The following is a 15,503-nucleotide window of genomic DNA, read 5'->3' as shown; positions in this document are numbered from 1 at the left end:
TTATTTAAAGAAGCTTAGCTATAGAAAAAAATCTCCCATAATAATACAATCACATCATTGAGGTTCACCTTAATGTGTGATTACAACATACTCTATTCAGTTAGGTCCCATGAGTGTGTATACCCTGTCACCTGTTCTGTAGAAAAATACCCGAGAATTATAACTCAGTATGAAGGATAACAGTGATAAGAGAGTAAGGTCCATTCATCACACTGCACCATGAGATTACATTTCGGATCACATCCTGGCAGCAACCACTGAGGACAAAGACACCTTATTAACTGAGGCGGCGATGGAATACTGTTTTTATGTCATTATAGAGAAAACAGCTGGAGTGCCCAGAGGATCTTGTGAGCCTTGATTAGTTTCCATTCCTTTATGTTTGTGGTATACTGTAGTGCCACAGTATTCAGTCTATATGGGTTAAATAGGAGTTCAATGTGGTTTTAGGGATAACACCAGACCGCATCTCAAGTCCCTTGGTGCAAGAGAAGCTGAATGCACAATGAGCGCTGCAGACAGGAAAAGATGTGGGATCTGCATCCGAATGAGAATAAAGACACAATTATACGTATGTCATTAGTCTTCTGAAATCTACTTTAAGGAGGAGAAATGACATTGAAACGGGGGATGAATGAGATGTGCTGTTACATTATGCTGCTATTTTCCATTATCTCCATTTTTGAGTTTGAACGTGATTCTTTTTAACAGGAATATTCGTGATGTTATTGGGAAAAGGGAGACTTGGGAAATACTGGAGAAATTACAGACTTGTGTTACTAGAATAGCATTGGTTGTCCTTATGGAATGATACGTTTTAAAATAATAACCCACCATATTAGAATTACACTTCCACAAGTCTTACAGAGAGACACGTTAAAGTAAGAATATTCCAAAATGAAGAGGCAGAAGCTGACATACGGTACCCTGAATTTGAATCTCCAGTAAGCCCCAAAAATACAAACCCACACATTACCAAGATACAACCAAATTTCATCTTTTATTAGACCCTGCCTGCCCTGTGATTCATGCTTTTTCTTTCAAAAATGTTCCCTTAAACAACTGTAATGACATGAGTTATCACAGGCTGAGTAGACGACCTGTGAAACTGATCTCCATATGTAAAATAAGTGGAGTGCCCCTTTAAGATACATGCAGATATGGAGAGTTTGCTAGCTTCAATTCAAATCATTCTCATTTTTCTTCTCTAAGCTCTCTTTGGTATGTAATGTTCATACTTCAGAAAATATCCTTTTTCAGCCTGGTTATTAACAAGGCCAGTATCACCGCCAGCCCTACTTACAGTACAGAACCTTTAAGCATAGCTTCAAAAGACCTTTTCAGTGGAAAGTGGGATGTGATTGTGAACCAGGTAGTGTGGAGTGTGTCTTTGTAGATGGTAATACGACTACTCTGTGTAATGCCCCTAATGAAGAGCCTTTGAGAAAGGTACTCAACTGCTCCAACGCCTGAAAGATGTTCTTGCAGAAAAGGACAGTATGTTCTGTATGAAGGATCACTCATGCAGACCAAGCGGCAACCTTCAGGGCTCAAAAATGAAGCCAGTGCCATGTGTCAAAAAATTACGGTTGATCCAATGGCCTCTCAAAGCTGCTCCAAAAAGGAGTCAATCCCCGTAGACCCCGATTTTAAAATGCCCTGCAAAAATAGACATGTATACAGCCTGGTACAAAAAACAGTTTTGGTCTCTATAGCTGTGTCCCAATCCAGCGGCTGCATCCTTCCGAGGGTGTATTTGTAGACCGATTGCGTCACAGCGGCCTACAAATGCAGCCTACTTTACCCAGATTCGGAGGATACAACTGATGGATCCTTCACGGCCCAACATATCCCAAGATTCATTGCATGCCGGTGAAGTTTTTTTTTAAAATGTTTTAATGACATGGCGACTAGTAGACCAGCAACGGGAGAATTCATATTTAAATGTAATTATTGGGTTTTAACTCAACTGAATATCTACAGATACAAGTGTTAAAACTAAAAACAAGGGACCTGATCAGATCACACTTATGTTAAAATGATCGGTTCATTGATGTGACACTATTAACTAACCAGCTAACGCTACCAAGTCCGCTGCGCTATGGATTAGGACGCAGCTACTATCTAATATTCCTGTTGATGACAACTGTACGGGGTGAAATTTTACATTACTCACCCATTTAAATTATATTAAGGCTTAAAGTAAGGCATAATTAAGGGCATGGCTGCTTTGAGTGACAGGTGTGTGCCGTCACAGCCACTAGCTACTAGCTTGACTGTTGTTGCCTTTTAATATTTTTTTCAGTAATATATTGGACAAATAATATGTCTTGCTGTGGGGTTCAAAGTACTAACAGACCATCCAAGAAGTCAGTGCTCCAGTTTTTCCTAGTGCCAACAATACTGCACTGTCTAAGCCAAAGGACTATAGGCTTTCATGTAAATTTTGATTATCGTACTGGAGTGAGTATATTTTGTATTTGTTTTACAATATTTCAGTTAACCAGCAGTTAGTAGCCTTAAGAAAAGTACACAGTTTATAACTTGTTAATTCAATCTGCTAGTTTTTGCTAGCTAATTGTCGCCATGTGAGATTTAGCTTGATTAAGCACGTTAATTTAGGATTTAGCTTGATTAAGAATGCTAATTGAGGCGTTTTAATTTATCAATTTCCATTCATTCTTTGCTGTAAAACATTTCTTTAATAAATTATCATTCCTGATGTTAAATTATGAATTTTTCATTAACATTATCAAAGTATATTTCCCCATTGATCAACTTGCTAGCCAAGTAAGCTAAATCACCACATTGCACACTGGACATGTATGTATTTGACTAACAAATTGATTTATTTGGCAAATTGTGGGATTATGACTGCTTATGAAATGGTAAAATGTTTGTATCTATCTGGATATGACATGGTTAATACAACCTGTGCAAAAAACCCTAATATTTCCATTTTATGCCCATAATTAGTTAATTCCGGCCGAGACATAGGAGAAAATATTCAGTGTAAATTCTATTTAGTTCTTTGTTTTATACTCTTGCCAGATAGATGTAGTTTTGGGGAGCTACATCTATGGTTAGATAATAGTCACAGGGGCATAATTAAACTTTGATAGCCTTTCTTTTAGTGAGCAGACTTGGGAACTGCAAAACGCTAGCTTGAGGAAACGGTAATGAAATCGGGTGGATGGATGGGAATACGGCCTGACTATATGGCTCCGGTGGCCAACAGTCCTCCTGAATGATGTCCCCGTAAAAAATGGAGTCAGCAATACCTCCAGTGATTTAAACAAACTGCCTAAGGTGGAGCCATTCTCAACTTCCAGGCAGTCAGAGGTAGATATAGAGGAGAAGTAAAAACAAACAACACCCTGTAGGGTTGTTACAGCGATGGCTGGTTAGTCGAAGGACAAACTGAGGATGTTCATTGGTCAGCTGTCAAACTGCCGGCTTTTGCTGGATGGCTGGTTTGTTGGCAGACAAGGTAATGGGCTGAATGGCAGCTTTAAAAGACTAAGTAGTCATTTGCTTACTGGTACATTAGCTTGACCAACTGTCTGGCTTGTTTCCTGTCTGTTTCCAACACCCGAGTTTCTCTCTACAGCGTCCACTTCTCATCCTCCTGATGCGCTTGTGAACCACACCGGCAAAATGCAATGTTCCCCTCTGTCAGATGATGGGATCCGGTTACCCGTTCATTAAGGTGTGAAATAGCCGGAGGAAACTGCTGCTCTATGATAGTGCTGAAGTGCAGGGGTATCAACGCTGTGGGGACTTAAATCGGATTTGGCACGGTTCTGAACATACAATCTCACTCCTTCTTGTGTTTCTTGTCTATTTCCTGTTAAAAAACTCATTCTTTTCTCAATTGCATATGTGCTATGCTCAGTCAAGAGCCTATTCACTCAAGGCTTTGGTTATGACCTGAAAAAAATATCACAAATAGTGGCAAAGATAAAACAAGAGTGTCTGGCCTTTGGCTTTTTCCCAGGAGCCTTTAGAGCAGAACAGCCATGCACAGTTTGAAGCAGATAACCATGAGATCAAGAGCAATGTGTGACTTTCTCAAATGAATAAGAATCGCATTTCCTGTAAGAACAGATGCAGCGCTGAATCTCATTATTTATCCCATGCCGGTTGTGGATACTGGGATATTCTACAGACTACATGACACCATTTAAAACATGATAACAGGATGTACAAATGCAATACAATACAATATGCACTTTTAATCAGTGATGTCAAATAATGGTGAACATGTGCAGAATTTTAGTTTTCTAACACACAAACGGTTAGCATTTATATATTTTCCTGACTCAGTTTCTCCTGTGTGTTCAGTGGTGAAGGTGGATCGCTGTGTTCCCTTTAATAAATGTAAAATATCAAAGTCTCTGGTGGAAAGTCAGAGTTGCTGCGGTAACTGAAGAAGTATTGAGATGATTAACCTGATCAAATATGTATAATTGAAAGACACAATTAACATAATGTGTGCATTTGTAAGTGAATTCTCAGTTGTTTCCAGTATGCAAACAGCAGGTTCCCTCGAGGGGAAATAAATGGGCCATAGTATCAAATTTCTGTAAGATAAAAAATAAATAAAACTAAAGTTTTTTTGATCTTCTGATACATACGAAGGCTTTGAAATATATGGGTCATTTAACTTCGGTTTGGGTGATTAGCTTTCCGAACAGACAAGGAGCAGCTTCCCAACGTCACGTCTGAATGAGAGAGCATTGTCTCTGCAGAAAGAGGGGACATATAACGCCACTTGATAATAATCGCTATGACAGGAGCAATCATGCTGCCAACTCCGATAACATAATGCCTCGCTCTCCCGGCAGGATGGAGACGCAGGCATGTACGCAGACATACATGCAGTGAGGCGCCCCCGCCTTCCCGAGACCAGGCTGGTGAAGTTTTCTCATACAGCACCTCATGCACACTGCGCATGCATGCATACACATTGGATCCCCGGTGACCTCACAGATTGTCTGAGTTGAGCACTTTTGTGTTTTAGCCAAAATCTGAAGTTGAATTCTGCCTCAAACTTTTCTCTTGTAGGGAAATCACTTTTTTTTTAATTTATGATCAAAGAATCAAAGCTTGCTTGCAATCAAAGCATCCCAGTGTGAAATATGAAAATGGTCCCCTTAAACCCTTGGTATTACGTAGGCACCATATGTCAAGTGCATGGCCACTTGCTGAGCGAGGGGGTAGGGTCAGAGAGGAGCAGAAGACTGAAAATGAAACGCACCTGCTGTTAAACTGGCCCAATAATTGAGAATCACACTATATTTAATATCCCCGGAATAGGGAGGAGCAAAGGATGTAAGATGACTCATTATAATTTCAAGTCTTCAAACATTCAATGGCATAAATGTTTGTAGATAAAAATAGAGAATGTCATTGCATGGTAGCAACATATGTGATCCTTAATCCCAGGAATGAGTTTAAAAATGTAACTTGTCCCAAAGTCAATGTTTTTTTTTAATGGGTTTTTGTTTAAATGCCTGAAATTAGGTCTGTATTGTATAGATTTTAAGGTTGTGTTCTACGACATAAAATATGTCGGTAAATACCCCTCTCATGTACTCATTTGATCATTGTGTAGTTCGTTATAGCCATAGAACCTTAGCTATATACTTCTGCCGATGGCATTCAAGCTTAAAAAAATCCTTAAAGCGGTGTTCATTTGTGAAGAATATCTTGCAGAACAAAAAATGTAATGTATCATAAACTTGTGTTTGCCACAGAGCTTAAAAAATCAAAAGGGAAAAATCTCATTGGCTTCTTGTAGAGGGGGGACCAGTGCATCGCTAACTTCTGGGTTTGGCTTACAAAAATACGTCATCCATGCAGCGCTCTTTTCAAAAACATTAATTATGGCCCTGTTCCATTTAGGTTAGCCAGGGACCTGGTTTTGTGCATGCTAACTCAATGCATGGCTGTGACACACTGGATAAATTGGAACCATAATTAATAGTAATACCTGTGTCTACCCTACTGTGATATGTGAAACTGGCTGCTATGAAAAGGACCTATTTTAAAAAAAAATACTTCATATTCCATCACACATTGTGAAGAATAAATAAGAAAAGATTATAAATATGCCCCTTGAATGTGATTGTTCCCTCAGCTCTCGAAGAGTCAAGTCCACTTCAGTTGTCTGCATTTTCAAAGTGTTTCCTATGTGTGTCAAGGAAAATCAATCAGTCCTCCATAAAAAATCATTACACCTCTCTCACAGACATGGAGGACATATATCTTGCTGAACACCAGTGTAGGTACACGTCTAGGTGTAGTTCCAGGGCCCTGGTGCTGTGCATGCCGGCTCTCTGGTATATCATACTGTGACAGATAAATCAAACCAGAGCTGTCGTTCATGTTATTTGTTACTCCTGTGCTTTTACTGCACTGACAAATCAAAATATCTGCTGCTGTGACACCTCAATCTGCAGCCAAATACACATACACACACTGATCTGATGCAACGCCTTATGGCTGAAATATGCAGAATTGTCAGAATAGTAAGTCTTTACATTACAGAAATCATTTGGTGATAAATTCCAGTTCCAGAAGACAACTAGTGATTGATGGGGAAAAAGCTCCAGCATCAAACCGATGGTTGCTGGATTTCAATTATGTCTGTTCCGCCCTTACAAAGTATATGTTCTGATAACATCCTCATAAGTAATTTTTTTTATTGGATGTTATTTGGACTACTCATCTCTGAGTGTAGAAAAAAAGCTGTGTTTCAGGTTGAGAATGGAAGATATATTTGAAGACAGCACACACCACATGCAGGTAATACTTTATTCAGATGCAAGGAAAAAAGGCATTCAGTGAGATTCAGAAGTATATTTTAATCCATAGACAATGATTAACAGTAACATTTTTATATGCATTGTGTTGTCTTTAAAGTAGAAATTATTGTCTTTAGATTACAAGAAATGCCATTTACAAGTCATGATTGTATCACAAGTCAGCAAGCAAATGAAAAAAAAGGAAAATTCAATGGTGGCATGTGTACAGATCATGGACATCATTACACACATTTGATTTAAATGTACCTTCAAGAGTGTATCTGTATGTGTTGCCTGCTGCAAAATGTGTCTCAATGCCAATTGTCATTTCATGTTCCAGAAAATGTTTTTTTCTTCATCACATAGTGAAAAACATTATTGAGTAATGACAAAATGACTGTTGCAAAGCCTGTCAAGCTTGTGCTCAATTTCAACTTCTCATATTTTATATGTTATCAGCTGTAGTTAGCTAGATAATTAAGCTACTTTTTAGCTCTACAAGTTGGTTGGAAACACTTTCTCCTGCTGGCTTTTATACGTTTTAAAACGAGATTCTTGTAAATGGAGATTTGAATGTGAACTTCATGGCTACAAACATGATATCGTGCTGAAAGACTGAGATTAAAGCTGCAATAAATATTTCATTTCTATGCTCAGAACCTATATTATATATTATGTTTTTATTACATTTCCCGGACTTTAAGATGAGGACTGATCAATGTGTTTGGCAAATGAAATGCTATCTCGAGCCGGATACTGGTTGTCACTGTAGTAAACTAAGTAACCAGACGTGCTAAGGATTGCACATTCATACTCTTTGGGCACTTTAGAGTTTCCATGTCACTTAACCTGCATTTCTTTGGACTGTGGGACTAAACCAGAGAAAACATGACCATGGCGAAAACATAACATAAAGAAAACATGACCATGGCGAAAACATGCAAACACCACAGACAGGCCGAGTCAGCGTCAAACCCAGGACTTGTTTGTCTGTAAAGTGATCATATTTACTATTGAGTCACACATTGCCAGTTATTTAATTCATCTTAATTTTGCTCTGAAATGCATTACACAGATTAAAAATGTGAATTACAATAAAGCATGTGACACTGGATGCCACATAGTAGCCAAACTCAGCTGCTGCTTTGGTAATATTTCAATCTTAGACAATTTGGCCACATGTTTATAGACATTTTTCTGTTGTGGCAGCTGGTAACTTAAAAGACTGAAAATAATAAGTCTACCGTAGATTCTTTTTCAAAATTTACACAAAGCAGCGATACCAAATTTAAAAGGATAAAAATATGCTTGTATGTACAAAAGAATTAATGAAACAGTCGAAGTTAAATTCCTGACAATTGAAGATTTTACACACAGCATTCTGATTAATATACATCTCTTCAGTTAACAAGGCAGATTCAATGTGACAAAAGTTATATTTTGAAGCACAATAACTGGTCCACCGTTATCATCAGAAAATAATTTGCTGGCAAAGTCATGATTTCATGTTCATCGAAAAAAAGAAAAACAGAACACTTACACTATTTTACATGGGAAATTAATACAATCATGTTCATCTTTACACGTCGTACAAAAAAAAAAATACTGGTACACAGAATATCGAGTAGAGCTTCTGTAAAGGCAACTGGCAAGTATAGCGTACAGCACAACACGTAAGCACAAGCAATTCTAAAGGTTACAACAGATTTACAATCCTGCTTGGCTCACTTGTTTCAGAGGATAAATGTCTTCATACCTGGTGTAATGGCTGGTAAGCTGTAGTTAATCATACACTGGTAGAACCATCGCCATATATGCCACAATAGCATGCTGTGTGAACTGGGCAGACATGCTGATGCGTCGTCTTTGCTGTTTTAGAGGATCCACAGTTCAGCACAAGGATCCAGTGTGACAAACACAGCTGGTTTTGTGTCTGTACATTCAGAAGTTTGTCAAATTCAGCAGAGAGGACACGCAGTGCTCTACTGTTTGTCTACATAATGATACCTCCAGTAAAAGGGTTAGTACTTTTTTTGACAGAGACAAAATGTAAGTACAGGAAAGAATGAAGAGGCGAAGAAGCAGTAAATGACAAGGTGGATTGAGAGGAGAGAGAGCACAGACACAATCAGTCTTTCCGAAATGACCAAAGCCAGCATGGTGCTGTGCTGATCTATATATGGAGTGCGGTGTTGATAGGGTGGAATCCATACAGAGGTCTGACTAGAAGCAAAGTGGGTGCTGTAAATAACTTTGTATAACACCTCATGTCCAGTGATGTCTTTATGTGGTGAGAGAGCCACGGAGCCTTTGGGCATTCGGTAACACAGGTTCAAAATCTAATTAGATCATTCACCGTCCAGTAACGTCCATAAATCCATTTCCTGACATTTTACTCTGTCCTCTCACGTGCAAACCATTCAAGAGGAAAATTTCTGGTGGAAAAGTGACATGTTGGAGGGAAGTCACATCAAGTCATATCAACTCTGCAAATAAGACAATAAATTGATTTCTTTTTTTTATAACCTAGATAATTATAGGTGAGGAGGCTTAGATCAATGTGGCAGCTTTATCGGGAGCATTCAGAACAAAACAGCATCATAAAAGTGTCTTCTGTGAGTGACTTTTATAGATATGTCTATACATCTGTCTTTGTTTACGGCACTGTATAGTCTTTGTAATACTGAAAACTAAAGTTGTATTAGCGTTTATGCACATTTAAGTGAAACAGCCTCTTCATTTAGTGGGAGTCTTCTAATGATGCTTGGTTTATTGTTTGAGTCTTGTCCCATTTCTGTATCTGTTTCAGAGCTAAAGCGTTGCACAGCCATGCAGTGAGCAACAGTAACACTGATGCAGCGCTGCAGTTAAGCTTGCAAACCATCGTTTAGATGCTCTGCGCTATCGAGTCTCAGTCATGTCCGGGATTGTTTGTCCGTAGGTGTCATTTGTTTTTTGTGTGGTCAGAGCCCTGTGGTGACTTGGGTGACCTCTGAGTTGAGATCATCGTTGGCAACACCGCTGCAACAGCGAGAGTCCAACGACGACCCCTCCAAGGCTAGTCATACCTGCAGAGAGGAGTTTAGAGAAGAGAACGTTTGTTCATGTTACCTTATATACAGTATATTTATATTTACCCTCACGTGAATGTCTGTTTACAGCCATTAACCTAAAATGATGATTGATACCACTTGAATGTCTGAACGGTAAATTTGAAGCTAGAGGTTAGCTTAGCATTAAAAGACTAGAAAGACCAGCCTGCCTACTTTCTTACAAAAAAAAAGTTGTTTTATGTGAGTCTATGTGCCTCACCATTTCGTGACTTCTGTGCAGTCTGGCCACCTCATGGTGACGACAAGACTTATGCTAAGCTAAGCTATGCAGCAGCTGGCTGTAGCATCGTATTTACTGTACAGACAAGAGAGTTGATCTTCTCATTTAACTCTTGGAAGAAAGCAAACAAGCGTCTATCCAAACGTGTTGATCAATTAATTCCCAGATACATGTACAGTAGCAGTCAAAAGGTTGGACACACCTTCTCATTCAATGGTTTTTCTTTATTTTTATTTTTTATTTTTTCTACATTGTAGATTAATATTGAAGACATCCAAACTATGAAGGAACACATATGGAATTATGTGGTAAACAAACAAATGCTCAACAAACCAGAATATGTTTTATATTTTAGATTCTTCAAAGTAGTTGAATGAGAAGGTGTGTCCAAACTTTTGACTGGTACTGTATCAGTATTTATACACACAGACAATGTCTACCTGTTGATTGGACCTATCTCCCGTGTTGGCACTGTTGTGTTCGCGCTGTGGGAGCTTGCGGCTAGTGACTCCGGTCCGAGACGAGTTCTGCATCTCCAAAACTGAGGGACTCGGCGTGCAGAACTCACGGAAACAACGCTTGAAGTTCTCATCCAGGTAGCCATAAAGAACTGGGTTCAGACTGCTGCATGGGACAAAAACAAGGTCAAACTTTAACTATAAAAAATCTGCAACGTAATGTTTCCTATATTTACAGTATAACGTGGGGCGTGAAAACTAAAAGTCAACTCAAATCAATTTTTAGTCAATACCATTTGTTCGTGTCTTTAAAACACATGTTTTTTAGCGTATAAAGAGCATCCTGTCATCAACATTTAACCAATCATTAAGAATTGATCTCCTTAAACATTTAGGACAAATAGTTTCAATATGACTCTATTTGTCTAAGGCTAATTTGTCGTGCAAACCTGTTAGTGTATCCAAGGGCAATGCAGAAGTGCCAGGTGATAGTCTGCAGCGTGGAGTTCGGGATATTGATCAGAGCTGTGATGATGACTAAGATGTGGATAGGCGTCCAGCATACGATGAAGACTGCAACCACCACCAGAACCATACGGGTGATTCGACGCAGGTTCCTGTCCTTCTCCTGTGTGTATGTGTGTGTATGTGTGTGTGTATGTGTGTGTATGTGTGTGAAGGAAGTAGGTTTAGTGTTGAGGGATAAGTGATACAAGAAGAAGGGGAAGAAGTACAAAGTGGAAAGCAGCAGAAAAGGCGAGGTAGGGAAGATATAATGACCAAGGAGGATGGAGGATGAGAGACATGATGCGAGGGAAGATGGTTTGAGGGGGATGAGAGGAGAATAAAAGGGGAGAGGATCAAAGGGCCCAGAGAAATGTAAAAGGATGATGGAAAGGAAGAAATGTGGTAAAAAAAAAAAGGTACAGTTGTGGCTGAAGATACATGAGTAGTAACATATCATATCTGCAACCACTTATATTTTCCATTCATGTAACTGTAAATTTATACATTTTCAGTTTCTTTGAGCCAGCGAAAATATTATCTGGTGTTTTGTTGTATTACTGCAATGAATTAAAAACCGAGCCACGACCTCAGGCTTAAGTTGTTTTTCAATAATCGCTTTCTCTTGAGAGCAATGAGTGCACCGTATCTGCATGCACGCTCTGGGCAGCTTTGTATTTTGCTTCATTACACTCTGAGATTAAACAATTAGTTATTGCGTAAATAGCGCAGGCCATGTTGGTACACCCAAATGGTTAAGATTTCTCAAAATGATCACTAATGCTTGCATTTTAAAATCTCCATTAAGATCTAATTAAAAGTCTGTACAGAATAACTCACTGTTTGCACCGTTATTGCCTCAAGTTTGTGAAAGAAAAATATATTTTTCCTAACCTGGGAGCCCGACAGCATGCGCACACTCTTCAGCCGGAGGATCATGAGGCCGTAGCAGACGGTGATGATGAGGACGGGCATGATGAAGGCAAAGATGAACACGCAGATCTTCAGCAGGGTTTCCCAGTACCACGAGGGGTGGGGGAATATTAGCTTGCAGTCAAGAGTGCTGGAGGCTGTGCAGGGTGAGGAGATTAATGGTCACAGGTAAATACAGATGCAAACATTCATTACTTTGACACGAGACATTTCTCAATTATTTATTAGTATCAACTCCTTTTCTCGCTTGTCTATCTCTTATTAAACGTCTGTGATACCTTCCTCTAAAATGTGTTTCCCTTAATCTGGTTGTTCACAATGCAAACACATACAGTGTATTTAGGGTTGCAACTAATATTGCAATTATTTCTAATATTAATTGATCAATCATTTAGTCTATAAAACGTCAGTAAATAGTGACAACCATCATTTTCTGTCATGTCTCTACTGTCTAAATCTCTAATAAAGCCTTAAAAATACCACTTTCATGTCTGAAACCCGTGTTTTGAGGTGCTAAAGCAACATCTTTTAGTCCCATGCAAAGTTACAACTGCACTATGTCAGTAAATTTCTCATTGCCTTCTATCCTCCAAACACAGCAGTCACATTTGAACAATTTTAGTGGCGGTTTTCTCTCCATTACCTCTGCAATAACACAGAGGTGAAGCCAGACTTTGGAGGTAGCCTCCTGACTATGCAGACAGTTATACGAGTCACCAGGGATGCATTTATCATTTAATGGTTATTTCGTGCAAATACACAGAAAATCTAAGCAACTATTTGTGGTTGTCTTCTTTTATGGAGCCTGCTAGAGAACATAATTGCTTTTTAAAGCTGGAATGCAGTGAATAAACTCAATGTGTTCTCTTCCTGTTTTGTCCTTGTATTTGTAGCGAGACCTTGCTGAACTCATCGTCTACCAAGGACTAAAAAAGAAATGAGCACGGACATGCATGGTTGCTAATTGAGGGTTGGAGGAAAAGTTTGAACTAATCACTCTATTAATTCGATTGTTTTCTGTTTTTTTTGCCATAACAATGTTGGGGTTATCTTCAAAAACAATTTCCCAGAAGCTAATTATATAAATATTGTGGTTGTCATGAAGGAAATACAGTAAATCTAATTATGCATCAGACCCTGAATATTTTGAGTCCTCTTATGCAAAGTCCAAACAAAATCTCCCTTGCAGTGTAGGTGTACTGGTGCTTGTGTGTGCACATCCTTACGAGCGGTGGAGGCCATGACCATTACAGGCAGCCCGATGGCCGATGAGAGAATCCAGTTGCAGACGTTGACAATCTTGGCGTTGCGCGGCGTCCTGAAGTCCAGCGCTTTGACTGGGTGGCACACAGCGACGTAGCGGTCGATGCTCATGGTGGTGAGCGTGAAGATCGAAGTGAACATGTTGTAGTAGTCGATAGACACCACCATCTTACACAGGATGTCTCCGAACGGCCAGGTGCCCATCAGGTAGTTGACGCTCTGGAAGGGTAGCGTACTGGTGACCAAGGCGTCGGCCAGAGCGAGGTTGAAGATGTAGATGTTGGTGGCGGTCTTCATTTTGGTGTATCTGCACAGAAACCATGGATTTATTATGAGACACCGGGCAGAGACATGTAGAACACCCCCTGGAGCAAGACCCAGACTAACTACAAATATCATCTGTAATCATTCTGTGTCTTCTCGAAGTCATTTCTCTGAGTGGTTGTTTAAAGTCACTTGGCATTTTCTTTGTCTCTTTGCAGTAATTTCTCTGAGTGGTCAAAGTCAAAGTCCAGTCAACGCTGCTGCTCACAAAAAGTTAAGTGTTCATATGGAAATTAAAGTACAATTAAATTCTAACTGTTACTTAACATACTGTAAGTTCTAAGTTATATAGGCTATGGTTATGTTATGGAACAGGACATGGCAAAACTAAGTAAAGGTCTCCTCTCTGACTTATACCACCAAAACTCCAAAATATACCTTGTACACTGGTGTTCAAATATCAATCAATAAATCGTCAGATACACATTGTAAAATGTTAAATCTACTAAATGTTGTCATTTTGTCTCTGAACCACTAAAGCAGCACTCCCAACAATCTGGAAATGATCCAGAAAGTAGCAATAAAGACATACATAAAGAAGATAGCACTACAAGGACACAAGTGGCAAGAAATTATTGAAATTTGTTGAGTGTGTTTCTGCTCAGTAAGAGCCTCAATCATTCAACCCCTAGCTTTCGAGCACCATTAGCAGAATTTGAATGCACGGCTGAAGTTCCCCTCTTACTCCAGGTACGTTGCAATCAAAGCAGAATGTGCCTCATGAGCTGGGCTGACAGTTTGCCCCGCGTATCCCCAGGATGTTTTGTGAATAATTCAGACCCGTTGCATCAGCGACCAGCTCATTTTGTAATAGCAACCGTCTAGTTTAATCAGATCTAATGACTCAGTTTTAAAAGCAGCTGTCCACAGGAGTAAAGTCACAGACTCCTATATCAGGAAATGACTTTAGGTTGTAGAAAAGTTTGCTTAAAGTACAACCTTTTCTTAATTTGTCTAAAAAGATTCAGCTTACATAAACAGATAAGAAGGTTAAGGTCACCTCATTGACCGAAAGGACAAATAGCAAATACGCCTTTCCTCAAATAAACCTTCTGCTCGATCTCCGGTAGCTTTTAGTTTGTATCTGAAAAATGTCCTTTCCATCATTATAATGGAATATTGGGCAAAGAGAAGAGGTAGTTCAAAGAGTGGGGAGGATGATATTTATAGTAAAAAGGAGAAAGAGCATGGATCTATTAGCAGAGAGGAACACAGACAATTGAAATGGCTCGACTGTTTATAGCTCTCATCAGCAAATAAATATGTTAAGCCTTTGTTATCCATTTCGCAATGATGTCAAGAAGAACCTGGATCATGTCAAAAGCATCTTAAAGGATCTATCTTGGGAATCATAACCTGAAGAGCAAATGGCTAATCAACCCACAATGGAGCTATCCAGGGATTAGAGGATTCTGCCTGTGAATGACACAGGTGTTATATCTGATAATCACAGCAGAGGCATTGCTTCCCCACAGCTCTGAACATGGCGACCGCTGAACCGACAATTCGCAGCTAAAGGTTCCAACAGCGCAAACAAAGGCAACAGCGCAGACAGCGCTAACAGTGACGACGTTTGCATGCATATTCCACTATTTTTCAGAATATAACAATATTCTGGATTTGATATGGCTCATGTAAACATCATATTCTGTTTAAAAAATTGACATGTGGAATATTCTGGTATTATGTAGGATGGGTACTATGCTTCTGCGACTACGGCGTCTGAATGTTTTGAATGGCATCTGTAACTGCTGTATGAACACACTGCAGAGCAGCAGCTATGAGCTTTTCCAGAAAACCAGTGGACATAGTCAGTGTGATGTCATCCATTGAACTGTGGACTGCCGTTTTGAAGCCTTGAGTTTGGCATTTTGCAACC

The 15,503-nt window shown here is 39.3% G+C and overlaps 1 protein-coding gene across 1 annotated transcript in view; it reads right to left on the bottom strand.

Annotated features, from left to right (window-relative positions):
• Positions 1-6,815: 6,815 nt before the first annotated feature.
• The window catches only part of oprm1 (opioid receptor, mu 1), a 28,036-nt gene continuing 19,348 nt past the window's right edge, over positions 6,816-15,503 (bottom strand). The window contains exons 2-6 of the mRNA XM_054599754.1: positions 13,264-13,607; positions 11,999-12,174; positions 11,050-11,228; positions 10,583-10,766; positions 6,816-9,877 (exon numbers count right to left, since the gene is read on the bottom strand). Of these exons, the coding sequence (XP_054455729.1) occupies positions 9,872-9,877; positions 10,583-10,766; positions 11,050-11,228; positions 11,999-12,174; positions 13,264-13,607 (889 nt within the window). The 3' untranslated portion in view covers positions 6,816-9,871. The remainder of the gene's footprint in view (positions 9,878-10,582; positions 10,767-11,049; positions 11,229-11,998; positions 12,175-13,263; positions 13,608-15,503) is intronic.

The sequence above is a fragment of the Anoplopoma fimbria genome, chromosome 6, assembly GCF_027596085.1.
Source record: "Anoplopoma fimbria isolate UVic2021 breed Golden Eagle Sablefish chromosome 6, Afim_UVic_2022, whole genome shotgun sequence".
In the NCBI taxonomy this organism is placed as follows: domain Eukaryota; kingdom Metazoa; phylum Chordata; class Actinopteri; order Perciformes; family Anoplopomatidae; genus Anoplopoma; species Anoplopoma fimbria.
The sequence above is the reverse complement of the archived record's forward strand: the minus strand, read 5'-3'. Positions and strand labels throughout refer to the sequence as shown.